The sequence below is a fragment of the Vicugna pacos genome, chromosome 10 (genome assembly GCF_048564905.1).
Source record: "Vicugna pacos chromosome 10, VicPac4, whole genome shotgun sequence".
Lineage (NCBI taxonomy): Eukaryota > Metazoa > Chordata > Mammalia > Artiodactyla > Camelidae > Vicugna > Vicugna pacos.
The window spans coordinates 29417068-29443941 of record NC_132996.1 but is presented as its reverse complement, the minus strand read 5'-3'; the positions used below and the strand labels follow the sequence as shown (position 1 = coordinate 29443941).

The following is a 26874-nucleotide window of genomic DNA, read 5'->3' as shown; positions in this document are numbered from 1 at the left end:
CTTGGCTTGTGATGTCATATGAATGTGTTCACTGCAGATGTGTGCTGACCCATATTGGGAGGGACCAGTCTGTTACCATTAAGTTTTACAGTGCTGGAAAAAAACAAAAACCAAATATCCTACCTGTTTATCCCCATAGCAGAAACTTCATCAATAGCCTTTTTGCCAGAATCATTGAAATCCTCTGTCATAATAAAATTATTCTAATTGAAATTTAGTCACCAAAAACTGATTAATTTTATTACTCTAAATCTTTGTTTCAGAGAAACAAAGAGGGAGGGAATAAGAGACTAGAAAGTAGGATATCATGTAATGTTAAGAATGACTTTAGTGGGACCTCTTCATGGTGACACATCACTGACTGTGTCCCATGACTTTAAAGTGTATGCTTTCTGCCAAGAGCATGGACTGCTAAGAAAGGAGGCTAGAGGAATGAAAGTGAGATCACTGTTGGGTAGAAAAGATTATAGGAGTGGCAACCAAACATTAATTCTTATCAAATTACTGTTTAATCTCAAGTATCTATCTTCTTTACAATTTAATAGATGTTTATACAGAAGATATTGATGTTCTGAACAGTGAGATATATTTCTATTTCTCTGTCTCCATATATAGAAATAGGAACAAGCGATACACTTACAACCATCCCGTACTCATACAACCATTTTTTTTCACTATCAGTATTGTATTCAATAAACTACATAAGATATTCAACACATTGTTATAACAAAGGCTTTGTGTTAGATGATTTTGCCCAACTGTAGGCTAACGTAAGTTTTTCCTGAGTAGGTTTAAGGTAGGCTAGGCCAAACTATGATGTTTGGTAGTTTAGGTGTATTAAATGCATTTTTGACTTACAATGTGTTCATCGAGAGGTAACCTCATCTTTAGCCAAGGAAGATCTGTATCTATATATAATTGCTTATATAACTATACAACTCTGTCTCCATATATCTATATCTATATCTATATCTGTATCTATACCTTTATCTATATAGTTGACACTTGAACACTGCAGGGCTTAGGGGCACCAACCCCTACCCAGTCAAAAATCCACATATAGTTATGATAAATCACAGAGAAAAAAATGTGACAATGAGTGTGTATATGTCCATGAATGACTGAAAAATTGTGCTGAACACTGGAATTTGACACAACATTGTAAAATGATTATAAATCAATAAAAAATGTTAAAAAATAAATAAATAAATAAATAAATAACCAGTCAAAAAAAAATAAAAAGTTGATAATAAAAAAAAAATCCACGTATAACTTTACAGTCAGCCATTCGTGTCTTTGGTTCTGCATCTGTGAATTCAAACAACCATGGTTAGTGTAGACTACAGCAGATATTTATTACAAAGAATCACCATATAAGTGGACCTGCACAGTTCAAACCCATGTTGTTCAAGGGTCAACTATACACACTCATACACACACACACACATAAACACACACTGTTGTGACAGTTTGCTTAATTTTGCAAATGGTAAAATGAATACAAGTAGTTGTTACACAAATGATCGTTAAAGAGTCGTTTTCTGGCCTATAAGAAGAATCTAATTAATCTATGTTCTGGGGAATAATAAATGACTACAAAAATAGATCTCCCATCTCTCACAGATATATTCTAGAGTAGTTGACAATGATTTTTTTTAAAAGGTAAAAGAAAAGTAATTCAAAAAGTTGCAGAGGTTGATTTAGGTAGACAGAAAAAGAGGAAGTAAATATCCTATAAATTTGGAGAGACAGGAAGAAACAGTGACAGGGTGAAATCTCCTTTATGTACCTATTATCTTTAGAATAGCTTTTATAAAATTTATTTCAAGTTATATTTACCTACTATTTTGTCTAATTTCTGGACAGTGAGCTCTTTAATGTTAAAGAAACTCTCTCTCCCTGATGTCTCCATACCCAATATCTAATACTGAGCCTGGTATATTGCTTAAGGGAATTTTTAAATACATATTTTAAGGAATTTTTTGAATACTGAACCTAAGTACAATACAGAAATTAACCTTGATCTTTGTGTTTTGTTTTTTAAATAAGTAATAAACAAAATATAAGTACTCTGTAAGATTTCTTTGATAAAAAGATAATGAAATGTGGCTTAAATAGTACACAGTGTTTCCTAAAGTCTTAAGTCTTGAGTGGTAGAGATAATCATGAAGTGGACCCAAGGTTTACTGCCTATCTTCGGAATTTTAGCTCATAGTGTCAGAATTCTTTATGGTTGCAGGAAATGATTAGTCCTTCTAATATACAATACCTGCCCTTCCAAGGAACTACACACAGAAAATTCTGAACTCTAAGAGATAAGTGTCATAAGCCAACACTATACAAGGAAATACATTAGCAAAGCCTTGTGAACTCTGGAGATATAATAGTTTTTTTCCCCACTAATGTCTATACATATTGTAAAGTATTTACACAACACAATACAGTTTTTGAGTACGGGGTTGGTCCTTCATCTACAAGTCACACAGCTGTGCTCAGAAATGCACTAGAATATTTCTACTGTTTCTTTTTGTATATCTTTCAGTGTTTATCACATTAGCCTTAGGTTATGAGAAGACACATTTAGGATTCCTTTTTTTCTTTCTTTCTTTCTTTTTTACTTTACTCTGATATGAAACAATAAACAAATCTTCCTAGGTTGAGACACCTGACCTTAAAATGATTGGAAAGATAGAAATGCACACAGGGGTTATCAGGAGGGTGGTAGAACTCAGTGGTAGAGTATGTGCTTGGCATGCACAAGGTCCTGAGTTCAATCCCCAGTACCTCCGTTAAAAATAAATAAATAAAAACCTAATTACCTCCCCCCAAAAAAGAAAAAACGGGGGTTATCAATGATATTTTTTTCTCCTATGTAAATATAGAACCTCATTTCATGAACCCAATCTCAGCCCCTCTGCTCTTTTTTTGTGACACTTCTATCTTTTCCCCCTTCTTCCCCTCTGTCATTTTCCCTGTGGGCTTTGGAAAGGTGTGGTAGACTCACCAGACTGTGCACCATAAGTGATTCTGAGCCCCTAGGTTTTCATGTATACCCAAATAGAGAATGTAGTTGTTATCCTTTATATGATGCTACTGAAAGGAGAGCCTCCCAGTGAAACTCCCTAGAGCCAACATGCTGAAGATAGGAGGGCCCAGAATTCCCTGTTTTAACCAAGTCCTATGCTAAGTAGAAAAATCCACCAGGGATTTCTGCCTTTTTCTAGAGATTGTTATGATTTTATGTTTAAATAATTATTGCATATACTAAGTTAGATTATTCTACTAAATTAATTTCTCTTTTTTTAGCTTGTGTAATATGGTTACTAGAAAATTTTAAGTACATGGGTGACTTACATTTTATTTCTAACAGAGAGAATCATTCTAGAAACAGTAAGGAGTGGTGGGCATTGTTCAAGGGACAGGTAAGCAATACACACTAAGTCAGCTACATCAGGGGAACATATTACATTTCCTTTGGACAAGGGGAGACTGTCAACCTCAGACAAAGAGAACTGCTTCTAGTGGTAAAGGAGGCTGGGCAGAACTCGGGGTTTGCTTCATTGGGGCCTGCTCGTAGAAGACCATTCCAACTTTTAGAACACTCCTCAATAAATGGACTCCTAGGAGATAAATATTTCTTTAAGATAGTCAAAAATGCTTTCTATTTCCTTACCTGGACCTTAGGCTGGGTGTTTAAAACCCGGAACTCATTATTACCTTTATCCAAGTTCTTCAGCTTATTTGTCACAAAAAGCCAAATCCACACTCTCTTTATTCTTATGGAAATCTTCTTTGGCAGAAATACTTGGACATTCAAAGCCTTGCCTTTTTTAAGCACTTGGTTAAGGCTGTCTAGAGGTGATGATAAATGTAACAGTTTTGTCAATGCCCTCCATACACCACGAGTGTCCTCTTTATCAACAGCAGTGGAGGCCTTAATGACCTTAGCTAATCAAATAAGGAACTAATCCCAGATTCCCATTTTTAAGAATATTTTGCCCAGGAACCACTTTTGGTATATATACTTATGTCAGCCTGGATTCAGAACTGCTGTGTGTATAAGGAGTAAAGACAGGAATCGATACAAGTTGGAAGAAGCTAGAAAAGATTTGAAAATAAATTTACTAAACAGATTATTTATGCATGAATGAGTTGCTTTTGCAGAAACTAGGTACATTCAGTTTCTGGGATGGAACTGTAAGGAACTGGGTGTAGAAATTTGTGGAAGGTGATTTGTTATCCACAGCTACTGGACCTTTGTATCTGCAGTAAAGTGTCTAGTGCTGGACTTGTGATCACTGTTGGTCAGGAGGGTTTGTTGCCTTGGAGAGCTGGACGTGGAGCTGGGGGAAGTGAGGAGAAATTAGAATCCTCTAGTATCACTGTGTTTATCCATCGTTGCCTATAAGTTGAACATTAGAAAATAATGGCTGACTTTTCACATTTGCTCTCGCACCTTATGCATTTATTATGTAACCAACTCTAAGCTGGAAGCTTGAAGGGAAGAGAATTCCGGGAAACAGAGTGCTGGTTTAGCTAAGTAGTCACAGTACAAAATCACCAAAGGACACTTGATCATCTGTGCTTATCTCAGTGTCGTGCATAGTTAATTATCAGTTGATATTTTAAGAAATAAATACGTTGTTTAAATGAACCCAAGAATAAATTAACTCAGAATTCCATGAGGATATTTTTAACAATTGCAGAATGACAACAGTTTTTTTTAAACAAATTATTGTAAAGAACAAAAGAAGAGCAAATAAATTATTGAAGGATAATCAGCTATAAAAGTTATTCAAATACAACATAAATCTGTAGTGATGAAAATATTGTGATACTAGTCCAAGAATAAACAGACAAGCTGATTATATTACCAAAAAGCAGATTCTTGTACAAATCAAAATTCAATTTGAAGAAAAAATAAGTACAATTAAGTTCTGAAGTGTTGAGTTATTAGATCAATTATGTTATAAAAACAAGTTAGGAATGGAAACAGAGAAGTAGTTAATTTTCCTACCCTACATTTGACACCAAAATGAATTACAATTAGATTAGAATGAAATGTAAAAATGAATGCATAAACATAAATACACATACACAAATCCCAAGGAATAGATGTTGGAATGTTAGTATATAATAAAGCAATGCAAAACCAGAAGTCTGAAAGCTATTGGAGGCTGTGCTATAGGTAATATATCTGTAATGATTTCATTATAAATTTAATCTACCAGATAAACAACAAAGTCCTACTGTATAGCGCAGAGAACTATATTCAATACCTTGTAATGCCATATAATAAAAAAGAATATATATGTAAAAATGAATCACTATGTTGTATACCAGCAATTAACATATTGTAAATTGACTATATTTCAATAAAAAATTAGACAAAATTTAATCTACCATATAAAAATAAAGTAAATATAAAGAGTTCATAGGAAAGTGTTAACATGCAAAATGCATTCAAATAACTCTGTGATGAGACTTTTAGGAAGCTAGGCAAAAAATTTGGTGAAGTGGGAAGAAAATTACAGTAAATAAGGAACAAATACAAGAAGCAAGAATATGATCTATTCAATCAGTAACCTACTACCTAACAATTCTAAGTATACAACCTTTAGAAAATGTTCAAATATGCACAAAAGTATGTCACAACATTGATTCTAAATTAAAAGTAACTAAAATATTATACATATCACCAAAAGTTGAAGAGATAAGTAAAATGCAAATGAAAGGTTCTACTACATTTAAAAAGGAAATAACTATATCCCACATGTATCAACACAGATAATCTCTAAATTTAATATTAAGTGCAACAATTGTCTGTGAAATAATACACAGTACATTACCATATGAATTAAAAATTAAAACTCCATGTCCACCTCCCCCCACTGAAATTATTGAATTTAAAATGATAAATTTAGACTCTAAGAAAGATTTTTTAAAAAGCATGTGGTAGTCATTCTGTCTCTGAGGATGAGAAAGAAAAAAAACTGAAACTAGATTGGAGTAGTAGTCATAGGTTATTTCAACTTAAATCCTTCATATATTTGATTAAAAATACCATTTAAGATAAATAAATCATAGTAACGATAGTTTTTAATTCCACGTTATGGAAACAGAGTGCTTTGTTGTATGTTTCCTTGTCTTACTTTTAAGCTGAGAGAAAAATAGAGACCTTAAAATCTAGGGAGGAAAAGCAATGTTAACAAGAATAATGATAGGAAAGGTCATTGCTTGGACTATTCACACTCACTCAAAATGAAGTAATGCAAACAGTTCTCACTGTCACAGTAGAAATGAGTCCTTGAACTTAAAATATTTTGAAGACTATTCCAACCACAGAATCAATAGGGAGCCAAGATCAAATAAATCCCCTGGAATGGAATTGGCAGCACTAAATTTTGACAGAGAAAGGTCTTTGCGCAAAGAACAAACCAACATTTCTTGCTGGATCAAAATGCTTCTTAAACAAAGGAGGCAAGGGTCCTTATTTTTTAATAAGCACACAGAGTACTCGCTCTCGTATCTGTTTGGTCCTTACACCATAGATGATGGGGTTGAGTGAAGGTGGGATAACCAAATAGAGGTTGGCAACAAGAATGTGAATGTAGCGGGGTATGCTGTGTCCAAATCGGTGAGTGAGGAAAGAGAAGACTGAGGGGATATAGAAAACACAAATGACCCCAACATGGGAGCCACACGTGCTTAGGGCTTTTAGCCTTGCATCTTGGGATGGGAGGCGAAAGACAGCACGGAGAATGTAAATATAGGAGACGCCAACAAGGACTAGGTTCAGGAGAAAGAGAGAGACCACGAAGAGCCCATAGATAACATTGATACGGATGTTTCCACAGGACAGTTTTGCAATGCCCATGTGCTCACAGTAGGAATGAGCTATCACATGAGCCTGACAAAAGGGTAGGCGGTAGATGAGATAGATCATGGGAAGTGTCAGCAGGACTGGATGAATTACAATGCACATGCTGATGCCCACCAGCACCCGGGATGTCAGGATGGTCGTGTAGTGGAGTGGAGCACAGATTGCTACATAGTGGTCAAAGGCCATGGCCACTAGGACCTCAGCCTCCATGCCAGTGAAGGCATGGATCAGGAACATCTGGGCCACACAAGCCCCAAAGTTAATCTCATGAGCATCAAACCAGAAGATACCCAGCATGCGGGGGACAGAGGTTGTTGAAAGGGCCAAATCAATGGTTGAAAGGATGGCTAGAAAGTAGAACATGGGCTCCCGGAGTGTCTGCTCCATCTTGATGACTAGCAGAATTGTGAGATTGCCCAGTAAAGCCACAAGGTAAACAGAGCAGAAAGGCAGGGAGATCCAGGCATGGACCTCTTCCAGGCCTGGGATTCCAATGAGGAAAAATGTGGTTGGGTGAAAAAAACTCCTATTGTGATAAAACATCCTTCCAAACAACAGAGTAGGAGATGTTGTCACTCCTAGGAGGAGGGAAAAAAAAGTTGAGTAAGAAATAGTTATGAAAATGATTACCTTAGTGCTTCTATATATGGTGAACATGAAAAAGTTTGCTATTTCGAAGGTTAGATTAATTTTCTTTTTAATTTCTAAATTGAACCATTCTCATTTGAATGGGCATGTCTCAAAGGGCTTAATCCTTATACAGATTTAATCCTAATTTTTTTAACATGTAAGGTTTATCAGCATACCCTTGGCAGAGTTATTAGATACAGGACATAATATTATGTATGGAATAATTTAGTATTCCCTGTATCTTTTGTGAAGTCCTTCTCTAAAGAGGGGCACATGAAAAATCAACGATACACATATGGAAATGCAGGCATAACCCAAAAGGAGACAGATAGATGAGAAAGTAAAGTCATAGGCACAAATGTACGACACTCTCATACTTAGAAAAACCTGAAATTATCTAATGATCCATTCATCATTTATTGAAAACCCAGAAACTTTCTAATGATCCATTCATCATTTATTGACACAGAGAAAATACCAAAACCATACCTAATATCCTGTTAAAAAGACTGCAACAAAGTATCAGAGATACATATTATCACAAAGAAAAGCTCAGACACTCTGGAGCACACACTGGCTAGTCACATACCTCCATACTTGACAGAGCCCAGAAAGAAATATAATAATAAACTTTTGTAGATTTTCACTGATGTCTCCATTTTCCCAAGACCATTCGATTTCATAGAGGCTCATTTTTTAGTGCTATGGTTGTGGTGGTTTCTAGTGGTATTTGAAAACTTCTTCATTCACTTTCCACTCTACATCAGGTCCTCAGAGAAAACCTGCTCATTTTACCACTGCTGCAGAACTAGCTAGTACTTGGTTCACTGCTTCTGCCTGATTAAGACACTGGAAATGTGAGTACAGGACAACCCAGAAGGCTTCAGGTTGTTATGGACATGAGGAAGGCATTTTTGAGCATCACAAAACTGTCTGGAATAACAAAATCTAACAGAAGAGAGAATTACTTTCTATAATTGTCTAAAGGAAATAGAGAAATGTGCTTTCACAATGCCTTCAAAATGATGGAGAAGCAGTCAGGAGAAGCCCCATAAACTCAAATAATGAAATAAAGTGCCTTTCTCTGAATCTCTAACTTAAGGCAGAGTAATCCAAGATCAGGAGAAAGAAGCACAGACTTCTGTTCTTATCCTTTATGTAACTCCATATTTCCATGGGAAATACATCTGGGTGAAAAAATAAATGTTATATATGTTCTGAAGTTTGAGAGTGAGTGTGTGTGTGTGCATGTGTGCATGTGTGTGTGTGTGTGTGTGAGAGAGAGAGAGATGGAGGGAGAAAAAGAGAGAGAGAGTTGTATTTTGTAATGCTCCCATATTTGTGTTTTTTAAAAACTGAAACTTCTAGGTAATGGTCATTGCCCACTGGCAGGGTGCTGGCCAAAACCAAGCCTTCTAGACTTCATGATGCCTACCTTTGATTCATCTCTGAAAATTAACCCTCAATAACATGCCACTTCTAACCTCAGATTTCCATCATGCTTCATAAGCCCACGTCATCCAATCCCTATCACCTATAGCAGAAGCAGAAATTCTACTTTATCAACCATTTTGTGAATAGATTTTCAATGCCTTGCATCTTCTAGATATTTTTAGATACTCAATCTCTATTTAAAAGTTGCAAGATTTTCCCCACTATTAGATCCAGAAATTGGACTACTACATCATGTATATTGTATCAAGGAGGCAGTTCTCAGCCACCAGTGATTATCTCTCTCATTTGACTGCAACACATACCTAAATCAAAGGAAAATTCACCCGTGATACTTCATTCTTCCACAGGAATAGAGACACAAGGTGATGATCAAGCAGTAAAAAAATCTATGCCCGTTTTTTTTAATATAATCCAAAGAGAGAAATTTTATATTAAAGTTCTAGCTGCTTATAGCATTGGAAAAAACAAGTTAATTCAGTTTTCTATTGTAAATGGTGCCTTGAGATCGAATCCTCTGAGATTGCTGACAAAACCCTTAGACTATGGTTTAGAAAAACAGAAGCTCAAGAAAAAGTAACACAAATAGGAAATTATGTAGAGAAAATTATAAATGTGGTACCAAAGCACAGATATGATCATTTGTATATAGCAGAGAGAGAAACAGTCATGTCCCTCTAGGTAGGATTTTGCAGTCAAATTCTAAGGATTGCTGTTTTCCAGATAAAATAGTACTTAATCCATATTCTAAGTTCAAACATAATTAACCTAGCATGAGAGACTCCATTTTCAGACTTAATTCTCTCTGTCCCCCTTCATTGACTGGGTGTTTTAGGTTCATTGAATGCTTAGCTCTATGGATTCCAACCTGTGAGTCTTTTGTCCCACTGTCCTCAGTCGATGATTGTTCCTCTCTCTCTTCCCCTTTGACAATTATTCATATCTATATCACAGAGGCCATAGAGAGAAGTAGTAAAAGTAACCAACCCTGAAACTGACCTGATTCAGTTCAAATACTGGATTCCCATGTAGTGGCAACATCACCACGAGTGATTTATTAATATCTCTATGTCTCAGAACCCTCAACTGGAAAATTAGGGTTGATAATAGTACCAACAGCAATGGATATTTCGAAGAATAAATTAAGTAGTGAATATCAGGCATTTGGTACAATACCTGGCACATTTGAAGTGGTTAATTAAAATAGAATTTAGCTCACAAAACCACCTTCATAAACCTTGGACCTATAATAAACCATACTGAGAAATCTCTCATGACATTAAGTCTATTAACATTTGGTTTGAGAGTTCTCATTTATCTTAAGGATTTTTTCTTTAGTTTTTTAGTCAAATTATGTATATATATAAATATATATATTTCTTATTCTCACTATAATAAATTTATTTTGAGTGGAAGAATCCTATCTCTACTGCACACTTAAGCAAATATCTTAGATAATACTTAAAAAAAAAGCATATTATCAGCCTTAAGATTTAAAACACAGACTATAAAGCATGAAGTTAAATCCTTTTGACTCTTGTCTTTCCATTCAAACCTGAGAGTAGAATCTCTGGAAATTTAAAATTTCCATATATGTGTATAGATATGTATATACATGTATATTTATGAGTGTATATATTCAAATATGTATATTTAAATACATTTTTCAAATATATATTTGAATATGAGATTTTCTTGGAGCTCAGTTATATACATATATGTGTATATACATGTATATGTATGTATGTATAGTATTGAATATATGTATCTCCAAATATATTTTTCAAGTAAAATTTTGAATATGGCATTTTCTTGGAGATCATGGTATGTAACTGATAAGTTCAATTGAAGTTAATTTTAGGACATGAGCTGAGAAACATTAGACAAAGTCATACCCTTTTTTTACTGGTTGGGAATGAAGAAGCATCTATTTCTGAGTAGTTGCTGGTAGATGTCTCAGAATCATGCAAGAGCCAGCCTTAGAATCAAGATGAGTCACAGAATGTAAACCCTGAAACACTGAAAGAAACTTGTTCCTTGGTATCAAAAAAATAAGACCAACTTCTTAACTTATCTGTGACAAGGAACTCAAACCAACATTTTTATTTTGTTTTAAGATGTGACGAAATTCCCTTTAATGTTTAAGTAAGTAAGATCAGGTTTTTGTTTTGTTTTATTTTCTTACTTATAATTCACAATGTCTTAAAGATCACACTTAACCACATTTTTCCCTATGAAACCTTCCTATCAGGGGCCCTTATCCCCTTGCTCTAGTTAGGGCTGCTTTTATTTAATGTGTTATTAAGTAAGAGGTTTACACAAGATATCTTCAAAATGCTTTTTACTTTGTTAATCTCTTTAATCCTCAAAACAGCTCTGTGACATAGATCTTAGGCTTATTTCCATTATACAGATGGAAAACTTGAGCTATAGAAAAATTTAGCAACTTTCCTAAGGATGTACATCTAGAAAGTCACAAAGATCGAATTTGAACCCAAATGTCTGATTCCAAACTCTGTGCTGTTATTCAATATATTATACCATCTCCTTTTTCTGTTTAGTTTAATCTTGAGCCTATTTTGTTTCAATAAGCCTATAGAAGTTTCCAGAAGCATACTGTAAGGTCTTCACTTACCATGTGCTTGTAACTACAAACACACCTGAAAATATATGTATGTGAGGTTGGCACTGCTTCTGCTGAGTGCCTGCTAAGGCACCTCAACCCTACCCTTCATTTCAGCGAGTGGGTCTCTCTAACCATAGTAATGGTTCTGGTTTCTTATTTTCAGAGATAGTCGGGAGGCTGAGGAGTTGATATCCACACTATCAACTAGCCTGCATGGTTCTGCTTGAACTTGCATTCTGACTCATGATGTGTGATCGTGTCTCTTTTTCATGTTCCCATTTATTGGGTGCAGAAGACAATCGCAGGCTTATTCTGATACTGCCTGCAGTCAACCTACATTGTTCCATACTATCACAATGTAGTACAAACTACGTTGTTCTGTTTTGGTCCTATTTAGAAGAGGAACCTCAGAACTTATTGCAAAGGGTTATGGGAAAATGGGTGGGAATTACTTTTATGAAGAGAATAAAAATTTCCCCATGTGAAGAAATGGATGGAATGTCCTCATTAAGCCACATGTTACTTTCTCAGCCAGCCTTCTGATTCTCACTCTGGATTTACTCCTGAGATATCAAACACTGAATTGGAAACAACTCTGCCCCTAGGTCAGAAAAGGAGTCCTATGCATGTTGCCAAGCAGCTAGAAGACACTAAAATCACCTCCTCCTAAGGGCACATCAAAATTACAACTATTTACAGAGCAACTATTTATGAGAATGACTAGCAGAAAGTACTTTCTAGAACTAAGGATAAAGAGCTCAATGAGATAGGTAGGAGGGGTGGAGATGAGGTATAGTCAGGATTCACATCCCAGGTAGGGGACCCACAAATGTGAAGAATATTATAACCACAGTAGGTCTTCCCCAAAGAGTGAGGAGTCTAAACCCCACGTTGGACTCCCAAGCCAGGAGTTCAGCACTGGGGAGAGGAGCTCCCAGAAAGTCTGACTTTGAAAACCAGAGAGGCTTAACTTTGGGAGAGCTGGAGGGCTATAGGAAACTGAGAATCTGCTCTTAAATGCACATACGAAATCTCACATTCTCCATGTCTCAGCATAGAGGCAGTAATTTGAAAGGAGCCTGGGTCAGACCCACTTGCCGACCTTGAACAGCCCCCTAGAGAGGAAAGAGGCAACTGGGACTCCCCGGAGACAGGAAAGCTGGCAGCAGCTATGCTTAGGAACTCATTCAGTGGCGATGACCATGGCACTAGCAAGCAACATTTTGGAATTCTCCCTCTAGCCTGTTAGTGTCAGGCATTTTCCCTGCCCACCAGCAGGCCTGCAACAGCCACATGCCCCTGGCCAGCTGTATGTGGATCCTGCCCTGAATATCAGCAGGACTGATCAGTTAGCCAGTCGAGGAAGGCCTGTCCCAACCTCAGCAGGCCTGCAGCCACCACATGAAACAGGGCAGCACATCCAAATGGGTCAGAAGCCAGCCTTGTTTACCAGTGTGCCACAGTACTTAGCACCCTTACAACAGAAATACACACAGCCCACATAAGGGGCACCCCTAGCGCATATAGTTCTAGTGATCAGAGGGGAGCATGCTCTTGAGCCCCACAGGTCATCTTCTACATAAGGTCATTGTGTTAGTGAATGGAATTCTCTACATAGCAAAAATGTAAATTCTCCCCAAACTAAACTATATTTTAATTCAGTTTTTACCAATAAATCAGCAAGTTTTTTTGTAGACATAGACAAGATCATTGTACATTTTATATTGAAAGACACAGGTCTTTTAACAGCTAAAATATGTTGACAAAATTAAAAAGTGAAAGGGATCAGTTTACCTGACATTAAGCTTACTACCTGCAGTAATCAAGACAATTAGCAATTATTGGAAGGACAGATTCATAGATCAATGAAACAGAACAGATAACTCATAAATAGATCCACATAAATATGCTGAAATAATTTTTGACAAAGATGCAAAAGCAATTCAGTGGAAGAATAGGCTTTTCAACAGATGTTGCAGGAGCGTATGTAGGCAGAAAAATTAACCTTTAACTAAACCTTAAATATTATACAGAGATTAAGTCAATATGGATCATAACATAAATGTTAAATGTAAAACTATAAAATTTAGAAAATAGCAGAAGGGAAAATCTTAGAGGTCTAGGCCTCGGCCAAGAGTTCTTACATTTAGCACTAGAAATATGACTCATAAGAAGAAAAGTTGATAAATTAGATTTCATCTTTTTTTTTAGAAATGGCTTTTGCCTGTGAGGAGAATGAAAAGACATCCCAAAGAGACCCCAAAAAATTATAAATATTTCCACTTATTTCATAAAGGATATGTAAGTAACTCAAAATCCAACAATAAGAGAAGAAACATCCCAATTAGAATATGTGCAAAATACTTGAAGAGACATTTTATTCAAGAAGATATACCAATGGCAAATAAGCAAAATAGAAGTTGTTCAACATCATTACCCTCCAGTGAAATGCAAATTAAAACACCTATGGGATATCACTGTACATTCAGCAGAATGGCTAAAATAAAAAGTGGCAGCTCCAAATGCTGGTGACCACATGTAGAATCCAGATTACAAATAGTTTGCTGGTGAGAACTAAAATCACAGCTGCTTTGGAAAAAAAGTTTGGCAGTTACTTATAAAACTATATATACAGTTACCATATGACCCAACAATCAAACACTTGGACATTTATCCAAGAGGAATTAAAGCATATGCTCACACAAAAGCCAGTACATGAATGTTCATTGCAGTTTGTAATAACCAAAAACTGGAGTCAGCACAGATGTCTATCAGTAGGTGAATGGTTAAACAAATTGTGGTACATAGCACCACGGCCTATCATCAAGGAAAAATAACAGACTCTTGGTACATACAATAACCTGGATAAACTTCCAAAGAATTATGCTGAATGATAGAAGATAACCCTTAAAAATTATACACTGGATGATTCCATTCATATAACATTTTTGAATATAAAAAATTATAAGTGAAGGAAAGATTAGTGGTTGCAGGGGGTAAGGTATAAGGGTTTTGATTGATTGATTACAACAATGCAGCAAGAGGGATTTTTGTTCTTGGAACTGTTGACAGTGGTGAATACACAATCTATACATGTGATAAAATTCCATAGACTATACATTCACATGCATGCACACACACACACACACACACACACACACACACAGTACAAGGTTAAACTGCGGAAATCTGAGTAAGATAGATGGATTGTATCAATGTCAGTATTTAGATTATGAATATTATACTACAGTTTGCTAAAATATTACCACAGAGGGAAATTGACCAAGGTATAAAAGAGATCTTCTCTTTATTTCTTACAACTGCATATGAATCTATATTTACCTCAAAAAATTCATTAACAATAAATGAAACACCATTTCCTGTTACCTATTTTCTATTTTGACTTTTCAAAATTCTCTTCAACACATTTTATAGTTTTATGTTTCCATGTGGGATAGTTTTTCTTATCCCAATGACCTCTTATTATTATTGCCTTTATTACAGCTCTGCTAATGTAGTATGACCTTAGCTTTTGTGTATTTGACATTGTTTTTATTTTGAACTCAGTTTTTTCATTTTAATTTTTAAAATTTTCTGATAGCATTTTTAGGTATAATTAGCATACTGTAATCTTTACAAATTTTAATTCTACTATTTGAGAGGCTTTGACATATGTATACAAACAACCATGCAGCCATCACCACAATTAAGATGTTCTGCACATACAAACATTTTCTGATGTCCTTCTGTAATTCGTCCCACCTTTCCACCCTTGCTTGATTTATTTCCAGATCAGTCATCTATTTTCTGTCATCATACATTAGTCTAACTTTTCTACATTTTATCTGAATAATATCATAAAGTTTATATTATTTTAAAAATATCTTTATCAAGATATAATTCATATACAATGAAATTCACTCTTTTAGTGTACAATTCAGTGGTTATTAGCGTATTCACAGAGCTGTAAAACTATTACACTATATAATTTCAAAATAGTTTCATTACCCAAAAAAGAAACCCTAACTTTGGCAGTCATTCCTTAGCGTCCCATCCCTACAACTATTAATCTACATTCTGTCTCTGTGGATTTGCCTATTCTGGATATTTAATACAAATAGAATCATACAAATATGGCCTTTGATGTCTGATTTCTTTCACAGCATGTTTTCAAGGTCCATTCATTTTGTAACATGTATTAGTTCATATCTCTGTTTATGCCCAAATAGTATTTCATCATATGGCTATAATGCATTTTGTTTATCCATTGATCAGTTAATGGGCATTTTGGTTGTTTCTAATTTGGGGCTATTATGAATAATGCTACTATGAACGTTTATGTCCAAGTCTATTTTGTGGGCATATGTTTTAAATTCTCTTGGCTATATATACCTCAGAGTGGAAATGCAAGATCATGCAGTCAGTCTATGCTTAAAATTTTGATGAACAGCCAGTGTTCTCCAAAGTGGCTAAACCATTTTACAATCCCACCACAAATTTTCAAAGATTTCAATTCTTCACATCCTCACCAATACTTGTTATTCTTTCCCCAGAAAAAAAAGAATCTTATGCTATCAAGACCCTGTGTGAAGACATGCAGATAGAGGTGACACAGCTCCCTTTCAGGACAGCCCATTAGCCTTTGAATGAGAGATCTAATGAAGTTCCCACAAGTCTTAGAATCCATTAGTCAGCACTTAGAAACAAATCAACTTGTATTGCAATCTGGCAGCCATAAATTAGAACCGTGAGATACTTGTTAAGGCAAGAACACAAAAATCTTCCTAGAGGTATTGAAATCCTTAGTAAAAGAATGCAGCCAGGTGTCTTATTTCTTAATAAAGGCGCAGAATACTCGCTCTCGTATCTGTTTGGTCCTTACACCATAGATGATGGGGTTGAGTGAAGGTGGGATAACCAAATAGAGGTTGGCAACAAGAATGTGAATGTAGCGGGGTATGCTGTGTCCAAATCGGTGAGTGAGGAAAGAGAAGACTGAGGGGATATAGAAAACACAAATGACCCCAACATGGGAGCCACACGTGCTTAGGGCTTTTAGCCGTGCATCTTGGGATGGGAGGCGAAAGACAGCACGGAGAATATAAATATAGGAGATGCCAATAAGGACTAGGTTTAGAACAAAGAAGAAAACAACAAAGAGCCCATAAGTACCATTGATATGGATGTTTCCACAGGACAGTTTTGCGATGCCCATGTGCTCACAGTAGGAATGAGCTATCACATGAGCCTGACAAAAGGGTAGGCGGTAGATGAGATAGATCATGGGAAGTGTCAGCAGGACTGGACGAATTACAATGCACATGCTGATGCCCACCAGCACCCGGGATGTCAGGATGGTCATGTATTGGAGTGGAGCACAGATCGCCACATAGCGGTCAAAGGCCATGGCTAGTAAGACTTCAGCTTCCATGCCAGTAAAAGCGTGGATCAGGAACATCTGGGCCACACAAGCTCCAAAGTTAATCTCATGAGCATCAAACCAGAAGATACCCAGCATGCGGGGGACAGAGGTTGTTGAAAGGGCCAAATCAATGGTTGAAAGGATGGCTAGAAAGTAGAACATGGGCTCCCGGAGTGTTTGCTCCATCTTGATGACTAACAGAATTGTGAGATTGCCCAGTAAAGCCACAAGGTAAACAAAGCAGAAAGGCAGGGAGATCCAGGCATGGACCTCTTCCAGGCCTGGGATTCCAATGAGGTAAAATGTGGTTGGGTGAAAAATGCTTCTGTTGTGGTATATCATTCTGTTGCTAATCAAAGGAAGTGAAGCTGATCCTCCTGTATGGGGAAAAGTGAAAGAGAGAGAGAGATCAGAGGGAAAAGAATCTGGTATGTCAATTGCTGCTCACAGTTTTAGCATAGAGTCAATGTCATATTTACTATATAAATAAGCTTGTTACTAAAGGACATATATTGAATCATCCCCGTAGCCATTTGATAGGCCAGGTCAAAGTGATGTTCAGAGTTTCTCTTCTGCCTGCTGATTGAGCTCAAATTCTAAACATGAGACTTGCAGCAAACTCAATGCAGATTTCTAATAATTAAATCTTGTCATTCACTATGAAAGTTATTGGAGGTGATTCTCTACTTTGGGAAATCCACTCTGGTGAATGACACTGGAAATATCAAGACTATATGTAGGACCAAGTTAATACACTACAGAGACAGTCAAAAGTGTTTTAAGCAATCCATAAGGAAATAAATTATAGATCCAGGTGTATAGTTACTCACAATCAAAACCTGAATTCTTCTGGTTCCTCATTATTTACTGACATAGAGAGACATACACAAAAACTCTCACCCAAGCCAAGTAGCCTCCCACAAACGCCAAGTCAGATTATAACAGACATAGTTTCATGTTCTCAGACAAGTGTTGGCCCCTTTAGATACCTGGCCAGGAGCAGAGACACCCATTGTTCATGACTTACAGGCTACACAGAGTATCCGTTGGAAAAGGGAAAAGGAATGTTGTGTAATGCCATTTATACTCTTTTGTTCACTATTCACATCATATGAGATACTCGCAGAGCACCTGTGAATTTTTCCTGTGTTAATTTCTCCACTGTTGTGAAGCCAGCACTTGCTTGGTTACTCCTCCTACCAGTTCAATATGCTGCAACTGGGTAGGTAACCCTGAAAGCCTCAGGTGGTTTTGGTACTAGAGGAGGTATTTTTTGTAGCTCTCTGGTATAGCAGTGTCTCAATAGAGAAGAATCTACTTTTGCAAGGATCTAAAGGGAGTGGAGAAAGATCCTTGAGAAATGCTTTCCAATGCTACAGAATGAATCAAGCCACTCAAAATGAAGTAAAGAAAGTTACTGTGGGGTATGTGATACAGCAGTTGTAATTCAAAATAAAGCATAGAGATCCTTTTGTCTTTGCCATAGCTTCACTTTCTTATATTTTAAAAAATTCTTTATTTTTCAATGTAGAAAACCTATATTGAAAGGTGAAAAAATAATCTCTCCATCTTTAGTGAGTTCAGTTCAATAGAGAGAGAGCAAGTGTTGCAAAGTGCACTGACTCTTATTTATGTTCTATAAAAACAGGCAGCCTGGACAAATAAAACACCACTGTCTAGTAGAAAGATGATGGCCATGGCCAAGGCTTGGTGTCCCTGTTGCTTATTTTGGAGCAATACTAGAAGCCCACCTTCAACAGTGGATCCCACTAACTACATGCCTTTCTGTTGCCAGTGTTTATTTTACCCAGTGCAATTGACACAAGGATATTAAATGTCTGGGATCTTTCTGAACATTTTAAAAGATAACTTATCACCATTTAAAAACATAATTTTTTTTTAACCTGGTGCAGAATGGCCACATGGTCCATCCTTATCCTGCTCTGCCAATGTGTCTCTCCATTTACTGCCACAGCCATTCACCAGAAATCAGCGGCTGATTCACCTCTTTCTTCCGTATTTCTTGGCATATGCCCAGCATTTCAACATATATTCCTCTTTCTGAGAAGTACATGGAGGGCACGTTTATATTAGATGTCTAGCACCTAGGAGAGATTTCTAAGAATACACCATATTTTAATCCCAACTTTACACAGAGCTGTGGGATTGAGTCCTTAGGGACTGCTCACAAACTTCTAGATTCTACTCCATAAACAGAAGAGGCCAAGGGATATAGAAGCAAACTGAAGTGTAGGTAAATAAAAGTTAAAAAATAGGTATATGACACACAGTGCTGGCATCTATACTTGACACATATGAAAACAGATATATTGTATCTCCACATGAATATGAATAAGTGACCCAGTTCTATGGGTTACTGATCTACATAGACAGTAAACTCACTAATTTAATTTCAAATATTTGAACAAGTATGAAAGAAAGGCTTATTTTTTGGCTTTGAATTTCACTATGTCTCTTTACGAACAGTTTTTTCCAAACTTTTATAACTGCTTTGAGTTTCCATAGGTATTATGATCAGTTCTGGTTTAAGAATATTAAGTAATCTGTGTTTTTCAGTCCTTTTTCTAGATGTCCAAGTGGAGCTGATAGTGAAAGTTCTCTCTGCTCTGTTGGGTGAGATGTAAGAAGTGTCCCCGCTGCCTATTTATCCAATTGGTGACCATTTATCACATCCCGTGTGCTTGCTTAATTCAGAATACTGATAGAAGCAAAGAAGAGAGGTGAAGAGAGTGAGAGTTGGTGGTGACATTTTCTAGAACTTAAGTGTGATGTAGCCCCTCAGGCTCCTGCAACTTTTACTTCATATCTGTGAGCCATTGTAAATCCCACTTAAGGATGTTGTGTTTGCTTAAGATAATATGATTTGATTTGCTGCCACTTGCAGTGGAGTGTCTTACTACAGACTTTCTAATTGCCAGAGTTGAGTTTGAACTAAATATAGTAGTGCTTATTAGAAGGAGTTATTCATTCAGATAACTTTTAGTAAGGACCTAACTAGATCCTAACAATATACATGTGACTACTCCATTTACTTTATGATTTATGACTGCTATTTGTGCTTGATTTTATTTTATGTCCCAAGAATGTAGAACAAGTGAACTCTATATGCATGAGAGCTTCCAGACATACTCACAGATTCTTTGGCTTTCTTATCATAAAATATATTCATATCTTCAAAATTTGCTGGAATTACTATGCCTTAACAAACATACAATGAACAACTTATATGTTTCAGGCACTTTGCTGGACATTGACAAAGATAGAAATTAAAAGACCCTATTTCAGTTATGACTCTATCTCATTGATGTAGAATACAGACAGTTAAGAAATAATACTGTTGTTTAGACCTATAATTGTCAAAAAAAAAAAGGATATTATATAGCCTTGGTTAAGGAGCAGCTCACCCAATATGCATACTAAAGGAGGTAATTTATTAAATATGTTGCAGAAAATCAAAAATATAAATGAATGAAATATTTGCTTGTTCCTGGTTTTCACATTTAATACATACTTCACAGGAGCATTTTTATGGTTTATTTGATTTTGCTGATGACACGTACATCCCTCTACAGCTCTCCCCACCCCAGCGCCACACACATAGCCTAGGTGTTTAGGAGATGCTGATTCTATGTGTGTATGTGTGTACATGTGTGTGAGTGAGTGAGTGAGTGACTGTGTGATTAATTTTTTAGTTCACTTTAGTCACTGTTGACCATGTCTGAGTTATTTAGAGCCATATTTGCTTTAACCTAAATGAGCATACTAATTTTCTTTTTTTTTCAAGAATAATACTTTAAAGTTTATTTAACCATAAGTAAGATAGTGTTTCCTGTGGCTGTTGTTGATATAGTCATATAGCTGGTTTTGCAGAGACAGGAAAAGGGGAAAAGAAGATGGCAAACAGAGTTATCCGCATATTATTATAATGCCAAGACATCTAGTATGTTGTTGCTGCTAAATTAAATCAATAATTTGAAATTTGATGAACTTGCTGTATATGCAGTACGTATTTGTCTCATTCTCTATTACTTCACTGTCGCTCTCAAATCCCTACATTTGTTTCACAGTTGCCAAGTGACCTGAGCATTCATTGCAGCTGAAATTTCCCATCAACCTGGTTTCCCACATAATTTTGTAAGGATCAGACTTCTAATCTGCTGACTCTTCACCGAGTACACACTGGGATTCATTAGAGGGGGAACCAGAAGGAAAGTATCAGCTATGACGACTCTAATAAGTGGGGAAACACTTTTGGCAAAGCGGTGAATAATAGCCAAGGTGACAATAGGCACATAGAAGATGAGCACAGCACAGATGTGGGAGATGCAAGTGTTGAAGACTCTGAGACAGCCCTTATGTGAGGCGATGCCCAGAACAATTTTCAGGATCAGAACATAAGACACAGAAATACACACCAAGTCTAACATAGCCGTTAGAGCCACAAGTAATCCATAGATGATATTGACCCTGTTGTCAGAGCAGGCCAGCTTCATGACATCCTGGTGGAGGCAGTAAGAGTGGGATAGAAGGCTTTTCTTACAGAATTTTAGCCTCTTTAGAATAAAGGGGAAAGGAAAGACCAATAGAATACTTTTCACGGCAAATGCAAGGCCAACATTCATGACTCTGGCACTGGTCAGAATGGAGGTGTATCGCAGAGGGTTGTAGATAGCTATAAAACGATCAATGGACATGAGGAGAAGAACTGATGACTCCATAGCTGAGAATCCATGAATGAAAAACTCCTGGGCAAAGCAAGCATCAGGGGAAATTCTAGTGATGCTGAACCAGAAGATTCTCAGCATGGTTGGAAGGGAGGAGATAGACAGTCCCAGATCAGAAAAGGCCAGCATGGAGAGGAAATAGTACATAGGCTCATGCAGAGAGGTCTCTGTTTTTATGAAAAAGAGGATGGTGCAGTTCCCCAGGATGGCAACGAGGTACATGAGGCACATTGGGATAGAGACCCAAATGTGAGCATGCTCCATGCCTGGGATCCCAGTCAGGAAGAAGGTAGAGATTTCCACTTCAGAGGTGTTAAAAGATGGACATTGCTGGAATATGAGGGGCTCAGGATATAAGTCTCAGAAGAGCCTTCCTGCAATGGCAGAAATTAGTTTGCTTAAGTGTGTATTTGTTTAGCCATTTGATCAGTGGAAATCTCATAATTACAGTGTTCTACAATAATTCTTAGACTAAAACAAAACATTTAAAAAATACAGACAGAAGCAATATCATAACATATATTAGTAGAATATCAAGAGAAGTGTGAAAATATATTTATTCCACATATATTCCTCAATAGTTGGATATAAATATTTGAAAGGCTTTTCTTAGACTCAGTACACAGGAAGGAAATAAAATTTCCCAGCCTCTATTTCCTACATAATATTTTGTTAGGATAGTGATGCTATATGAATTTGGAAATTGTATACATTAATATAGGTTAGGTTCAAATCAAGAATTTCACACTACAAATGCAGTTGCAGTTTTAATATTTAACCTTTGAGAAATTGTATTCTTTTTCAAAAATGATGATAGGAAAACTGGATTGGCATGGCAAAGAATTAATTTCAAACCCTACCTCATACCATATAAAAATAAGACATATCAAAATATTTATTTATATACAATAGCTAAACAGTAAAACTATTTAAAAGAAACTTAGGAGTAAATCTTTGTGAATTTAGGTTAGGCAATGGATTTATATGGCACCAAAAATACACACAAATAAAAAAGAAAAAGTACATAAATTAGGTTTAATCATAATTTTTAAAATTGTGATTCAAAAGATACCATCAAGAAAGTCAACAGACAGCCCACAGAATGAGAGAAGATATTTTCAAGTCATATATCTGGATATACGTTCAGAATTTAGAAAGAATCCTTATGAATCAGTGATGAACATGGAAGAGATCCTCCTCATCATTGATCATCGAGGAAATGTAAGCCAAAACCCCAGTGAGAGACCATTCCACTTCTTTAGGTTAGCTAAAATTGAAACAATAGCAAGTATTGACGAGGATCTAGAGAAAGCTGAACATTTGCACATTGTTGGTGGAATTATAAAATGCTGTGCAAACTCTGGAAGGCAGTTTGATAGTTCCTCAAAATGTCGAACACAGTTACCATATGACCCAGAAATTCCATGCTTAGATATATTGCTAAGATAATTTTTTTAATTAAGAAACAAATCAAAACCTTGTACACAGCTGAATTTTCCATCAGCTGATGTGTGAATAAACAAACAGTTCTGCCTCCATGCAGTGGACTATTATTTGGCTATAAAAATGAATGAGTACTGATAAATGCAATAGCACAGTTGAACCTTTATAACATTATCTCAGTGAAAGAAGACAGTCACAAAATACCACACATTGCATTATTTCATCTATATAAAATGTTTAGAAGCAGCATCCATAGAGGCAGAGAGTATATCAGTGATTTTCAGGGCCTGGGGAAAGGGACGAATCAGTAGTAGCTGCTAATGGATAAAGGATTTCTTTGGGGGTTGTTGAAAATGATGAAGATAGTTGTACAACTCTGTGAATACACTAAAACCCAAAGAACCATACAACTTAAAATCATGAATTTTATGCTAGGTGAATTAAATCTCGGTAAAGTTGTTATTTATTCCTCCTAAATACTTACTTTTATTACTCCTTTATATATAAAACTTACAATATGAAAGTGGCATTATGAAAAGCCACTTGGGTACCTTGATATCCCTGTTACTAAGGTACAGAGTAGACTAGTCTGAATGCTATCTAGGAAAATTTGAGGTTAACTGAGACAGCTGGCCTTCCACTTTAGGGTAAAAGGTCCATGATTTTAGGTACCAAATATGAAATAGGAATTCCAACCTTGGGTCATTTTTAAAAGGATTCTGCCAACACAGTGAGAACATGGGTTGAGGAATTAAGATCAGTCAACTAAAGGAGAGGCAAAGCTCAAAGGAAAGTAGCACTGAGAAGATCTAGCTGGTGAGGGGGTGGGAGGATGGTCTGTGAAGATTGCAGAGATGTCCTGATGAGAAAAAGGGAGCCTCAAATATCTCCCAGAATTGGAAAGCCTGAAGCCATCTTATGGCAAAACTAGTCAAGTAAAATGTTCTCTGTCTCCAATTTTTTCTCCTCTGTTCCTGTACTCCAACCTCTGAAAGATCATCAGTTGGGTGAAGAGGGAAGTGGTATGGGAGAAAGGGCTAGGAAGACAAACATCTCTTCCCTGTTGGGAAGATGCTATTTGCAACTGACTTCAGCTGGGAAGAAGTAAGAAATCTTACTTTTGACTGAAGATTGAAGCAGTTTACTAAAGGTTTTAATTATGAATTGTATTTTTTAAATTGAATTGACAACAACACTTTCTTTTACCTGGGGATTACCTAGAATGTTATTGTATCTGCCCCAGTTTATATCAAACATCCAGGAATGGACCACCTACATTTTAAAAGTTTAAAAGTGATAGGAAAAGATACAAAAAAAAAATTGTGCCTTTGTTTTTTTATTAACCCCCATAATTTCTGCTTTTTGTCTTGTCATGTTATGGAAGCATTTTTGAACTAGAACAAAATAGACACATAATCTTTAGCTGTCAAAATTTATGATTTTATGAGTTATCTAAAGAAAAGGAATTGAAAAGTTAGAGTAAAACTACAATTAATGTTTTACATTTGTTTGATGATATTTACTGTCTAGGGTGCTGAACATGGTACTTTCCACAATCATACTTAATGGGGCCACAAATTGGGAATTTAAAATTTGCCCTGATTGTAGAATACGCCCTGTGATATGATAAGGACATAAGGATTTTAAATCAAGGGAAATACTGCTTTCCCAGAAAGGAATTTTTGAGTCCCATTAGGAAAATAAATAATACGGATTTTTTTCTTTGTCATGGGCAAAAAATATGGGACTAAATACTTGTAAGAGTGATCACAGCATAATTCTGGCCAGAGAGGGTGTTCATTGCCACTCTCCTCCCTCTTCATATTTAACTTCCCTCTTAATGCCCCAGTCCACTTCCTTCAATTTCCAGAATATTATGCTGTTTCAAGTCTCTTGCTTTTACATGTGATAAAAATGTTTTTCCTTTCCTTGTCTGCCTTTATTCTAAATCCTTTCCTGGAACATTTCTTCACCTTCCACCCAAAATAGAATATGCCTTTCTTTATGTCCTTTGGCATGTTTATCATATGAATTATGATCCACTTATTTGACATCTGTTCCTTCTACTCCACTGACGTCTTTGTATTTTGTACTTACCTGGATGTCCCTTGATGTTTTTGCACATTTGGTTCTCAAGAAGTATTTGTTGGATAAATATAAGCTGTCTTTCTTAACTGGAGACTGATGGAATGCAGGCCTCGAATAAAATGAATAAGGGTAACTGCTACACATGGATGACTGCCTCATCTGGCATCAATTCTTTACCCCAAACCTTGACTTGCTATCTGATCTGTATGAGTAAAGTAGTCCCAGAGGGTCAATGTTAGTTACCAGTGAGGATTAAAAGGCAACATTTAAGTAAGAGATACACATTTTAATGTAACTGATGACTGGCTGTCATTTTGTGCTGGCATTAAAGCAGTATCATTGATGATAACTTGTTCACATTATTTAAACAGATTGTTAATGTCCCAAAGTGTCAAAAGATACATTGCAAATAAATATAAGTTTAACATATATGGTTTGCTTTCCTACAAATTTCTAATGACTAGGGAATTGGTATTACCTCATAAAGTGGTATATTCGTCAACTGTTTATTACGCCATCTTGTTCTCTTTTTTACTCTCTCTTGTTCTCTCATGTGTTTGTTTTCCTATTGAAGTATAGTCAGTTTACAATGTTGTGTCAGTTTCTGGTGTACAGCATAATGTTTCAGTGATACATATACATACATATATTCCTTTTCATATTCTTTTTCAATATAGGTTACTACAAGATATTGAATATAGCTCCCTGTGCTGTACAGTATAAATCTGTTTATCTATTTTATATATAGTAGTATCTGTAAATCTCGTTGTTCTGTCATATGTTACAAAAGTCTTGCAGATTCCTTTTCTACACCATCAGTGTCAACTTTTCTACCACTGAATCTTTTTCTAAATATGCTTATCCTCTCACTCTCACAGAAAAATAAAGTATTAAAGTAAACAGACAGGGGATAATAGGCTAAATAGTGAAGAATATGGAGAAAATTCTAAATGTAATTAACACAAAAGAAGATAAAAACATTATAAGCAACTGATTCAATAGCTATTACATTTATGTTTAGAAGGAACTCACCACTACTATCAGAGGAAGCCGTATGTCTCCACAGTGCCTTTGTGCCAGGTGTCAGGCTTGTCTTCCTGTAATGTTAGTTTTGTCTTCTGTCTTCTCTTAAGAAAATCATAATAACCCCCTCTTCCCAAAGTCAAACACATTGACTGACGTGCAAAGCCCTGCCCACTTCCTTGTCAGGTACACACACTTCCAGCCTCCTGGTCAGCCCTGCTCCCCACTTAAGTCCAATGTTGCTACCAAGTGGGTTGATTAGCCCCTAAACACACCTGTCATAATGTTCCCTGCTTCCATGTTATTGCTTCAGAAGATAATCTGAAATGAAAGAGTGTCTTGATGCATGTAAAGCAATAATTACTTTTTAGTTTTACATGGGGCACCCTAGGAAAGAATTTGAAATTTTTGATATTACAAAACTTGAGCAACATCTGTTGTTGCTTCTGTTTGGAAATCCAGTTGTGTTTTGGCGGGGGGGGGGTGTTTGTTTGTTTGTTTGTTTTGCTCTCATTAGTTTGCTTGCTGGTTTTAACCTTGACTAGTGAACATAAATGAGTTT

General features: G+C 36.2%; 3 protein-coding genes across 3 annotated transcripts; all 3 read right to left on the bottom strand.

Annotated features, from left to right (window-relative positions):
• Positions 1–6490: 6490 nt before the first annotated feature.
• Positions 6491–7426, bottom strand: LOC102525364 (olfactory receptor 52J3). Its single transcript, XM_006203423.3, has one exon. The coding sequence runs from the start codon at positions 7424–7426 to the stop codon at positions 6491–6493; it is 936 nt and encodes a 311-aa protein (XP_006203485.2).
• An 8993-nt stretch (positions 7427–16419) lies between these two features.
• On the bottom strand, positions 16420–17355 carry LOC102525109 (olfactory receptor 52J3-like). Its single transcript, XM_006203422.3, has one exon. It carries the CDS (start codon positions 17353–17355, stop codon positions 16420–16422), a length of 936 nt encoding a protein of 311 aa, XP_006203484.1.
• A 3788-nt stretch (positions 17356–21143) lies between these two features.
• On the bottom strand, positions 21144–21980 carry LOC102525027 (olfactory receptor 51A7-like). Its single transcript, XM_031680994.2, has one exon. The coding sequence runs from the start codon at positions 21978–21980 to the stop codon at positions 21144–21146; it is 837 nt and encodes a 278-aa protein (XP_031536854.2).
• Between the last annotated feature and the right edge of the window lie 4894 nt (positions 21981–26874).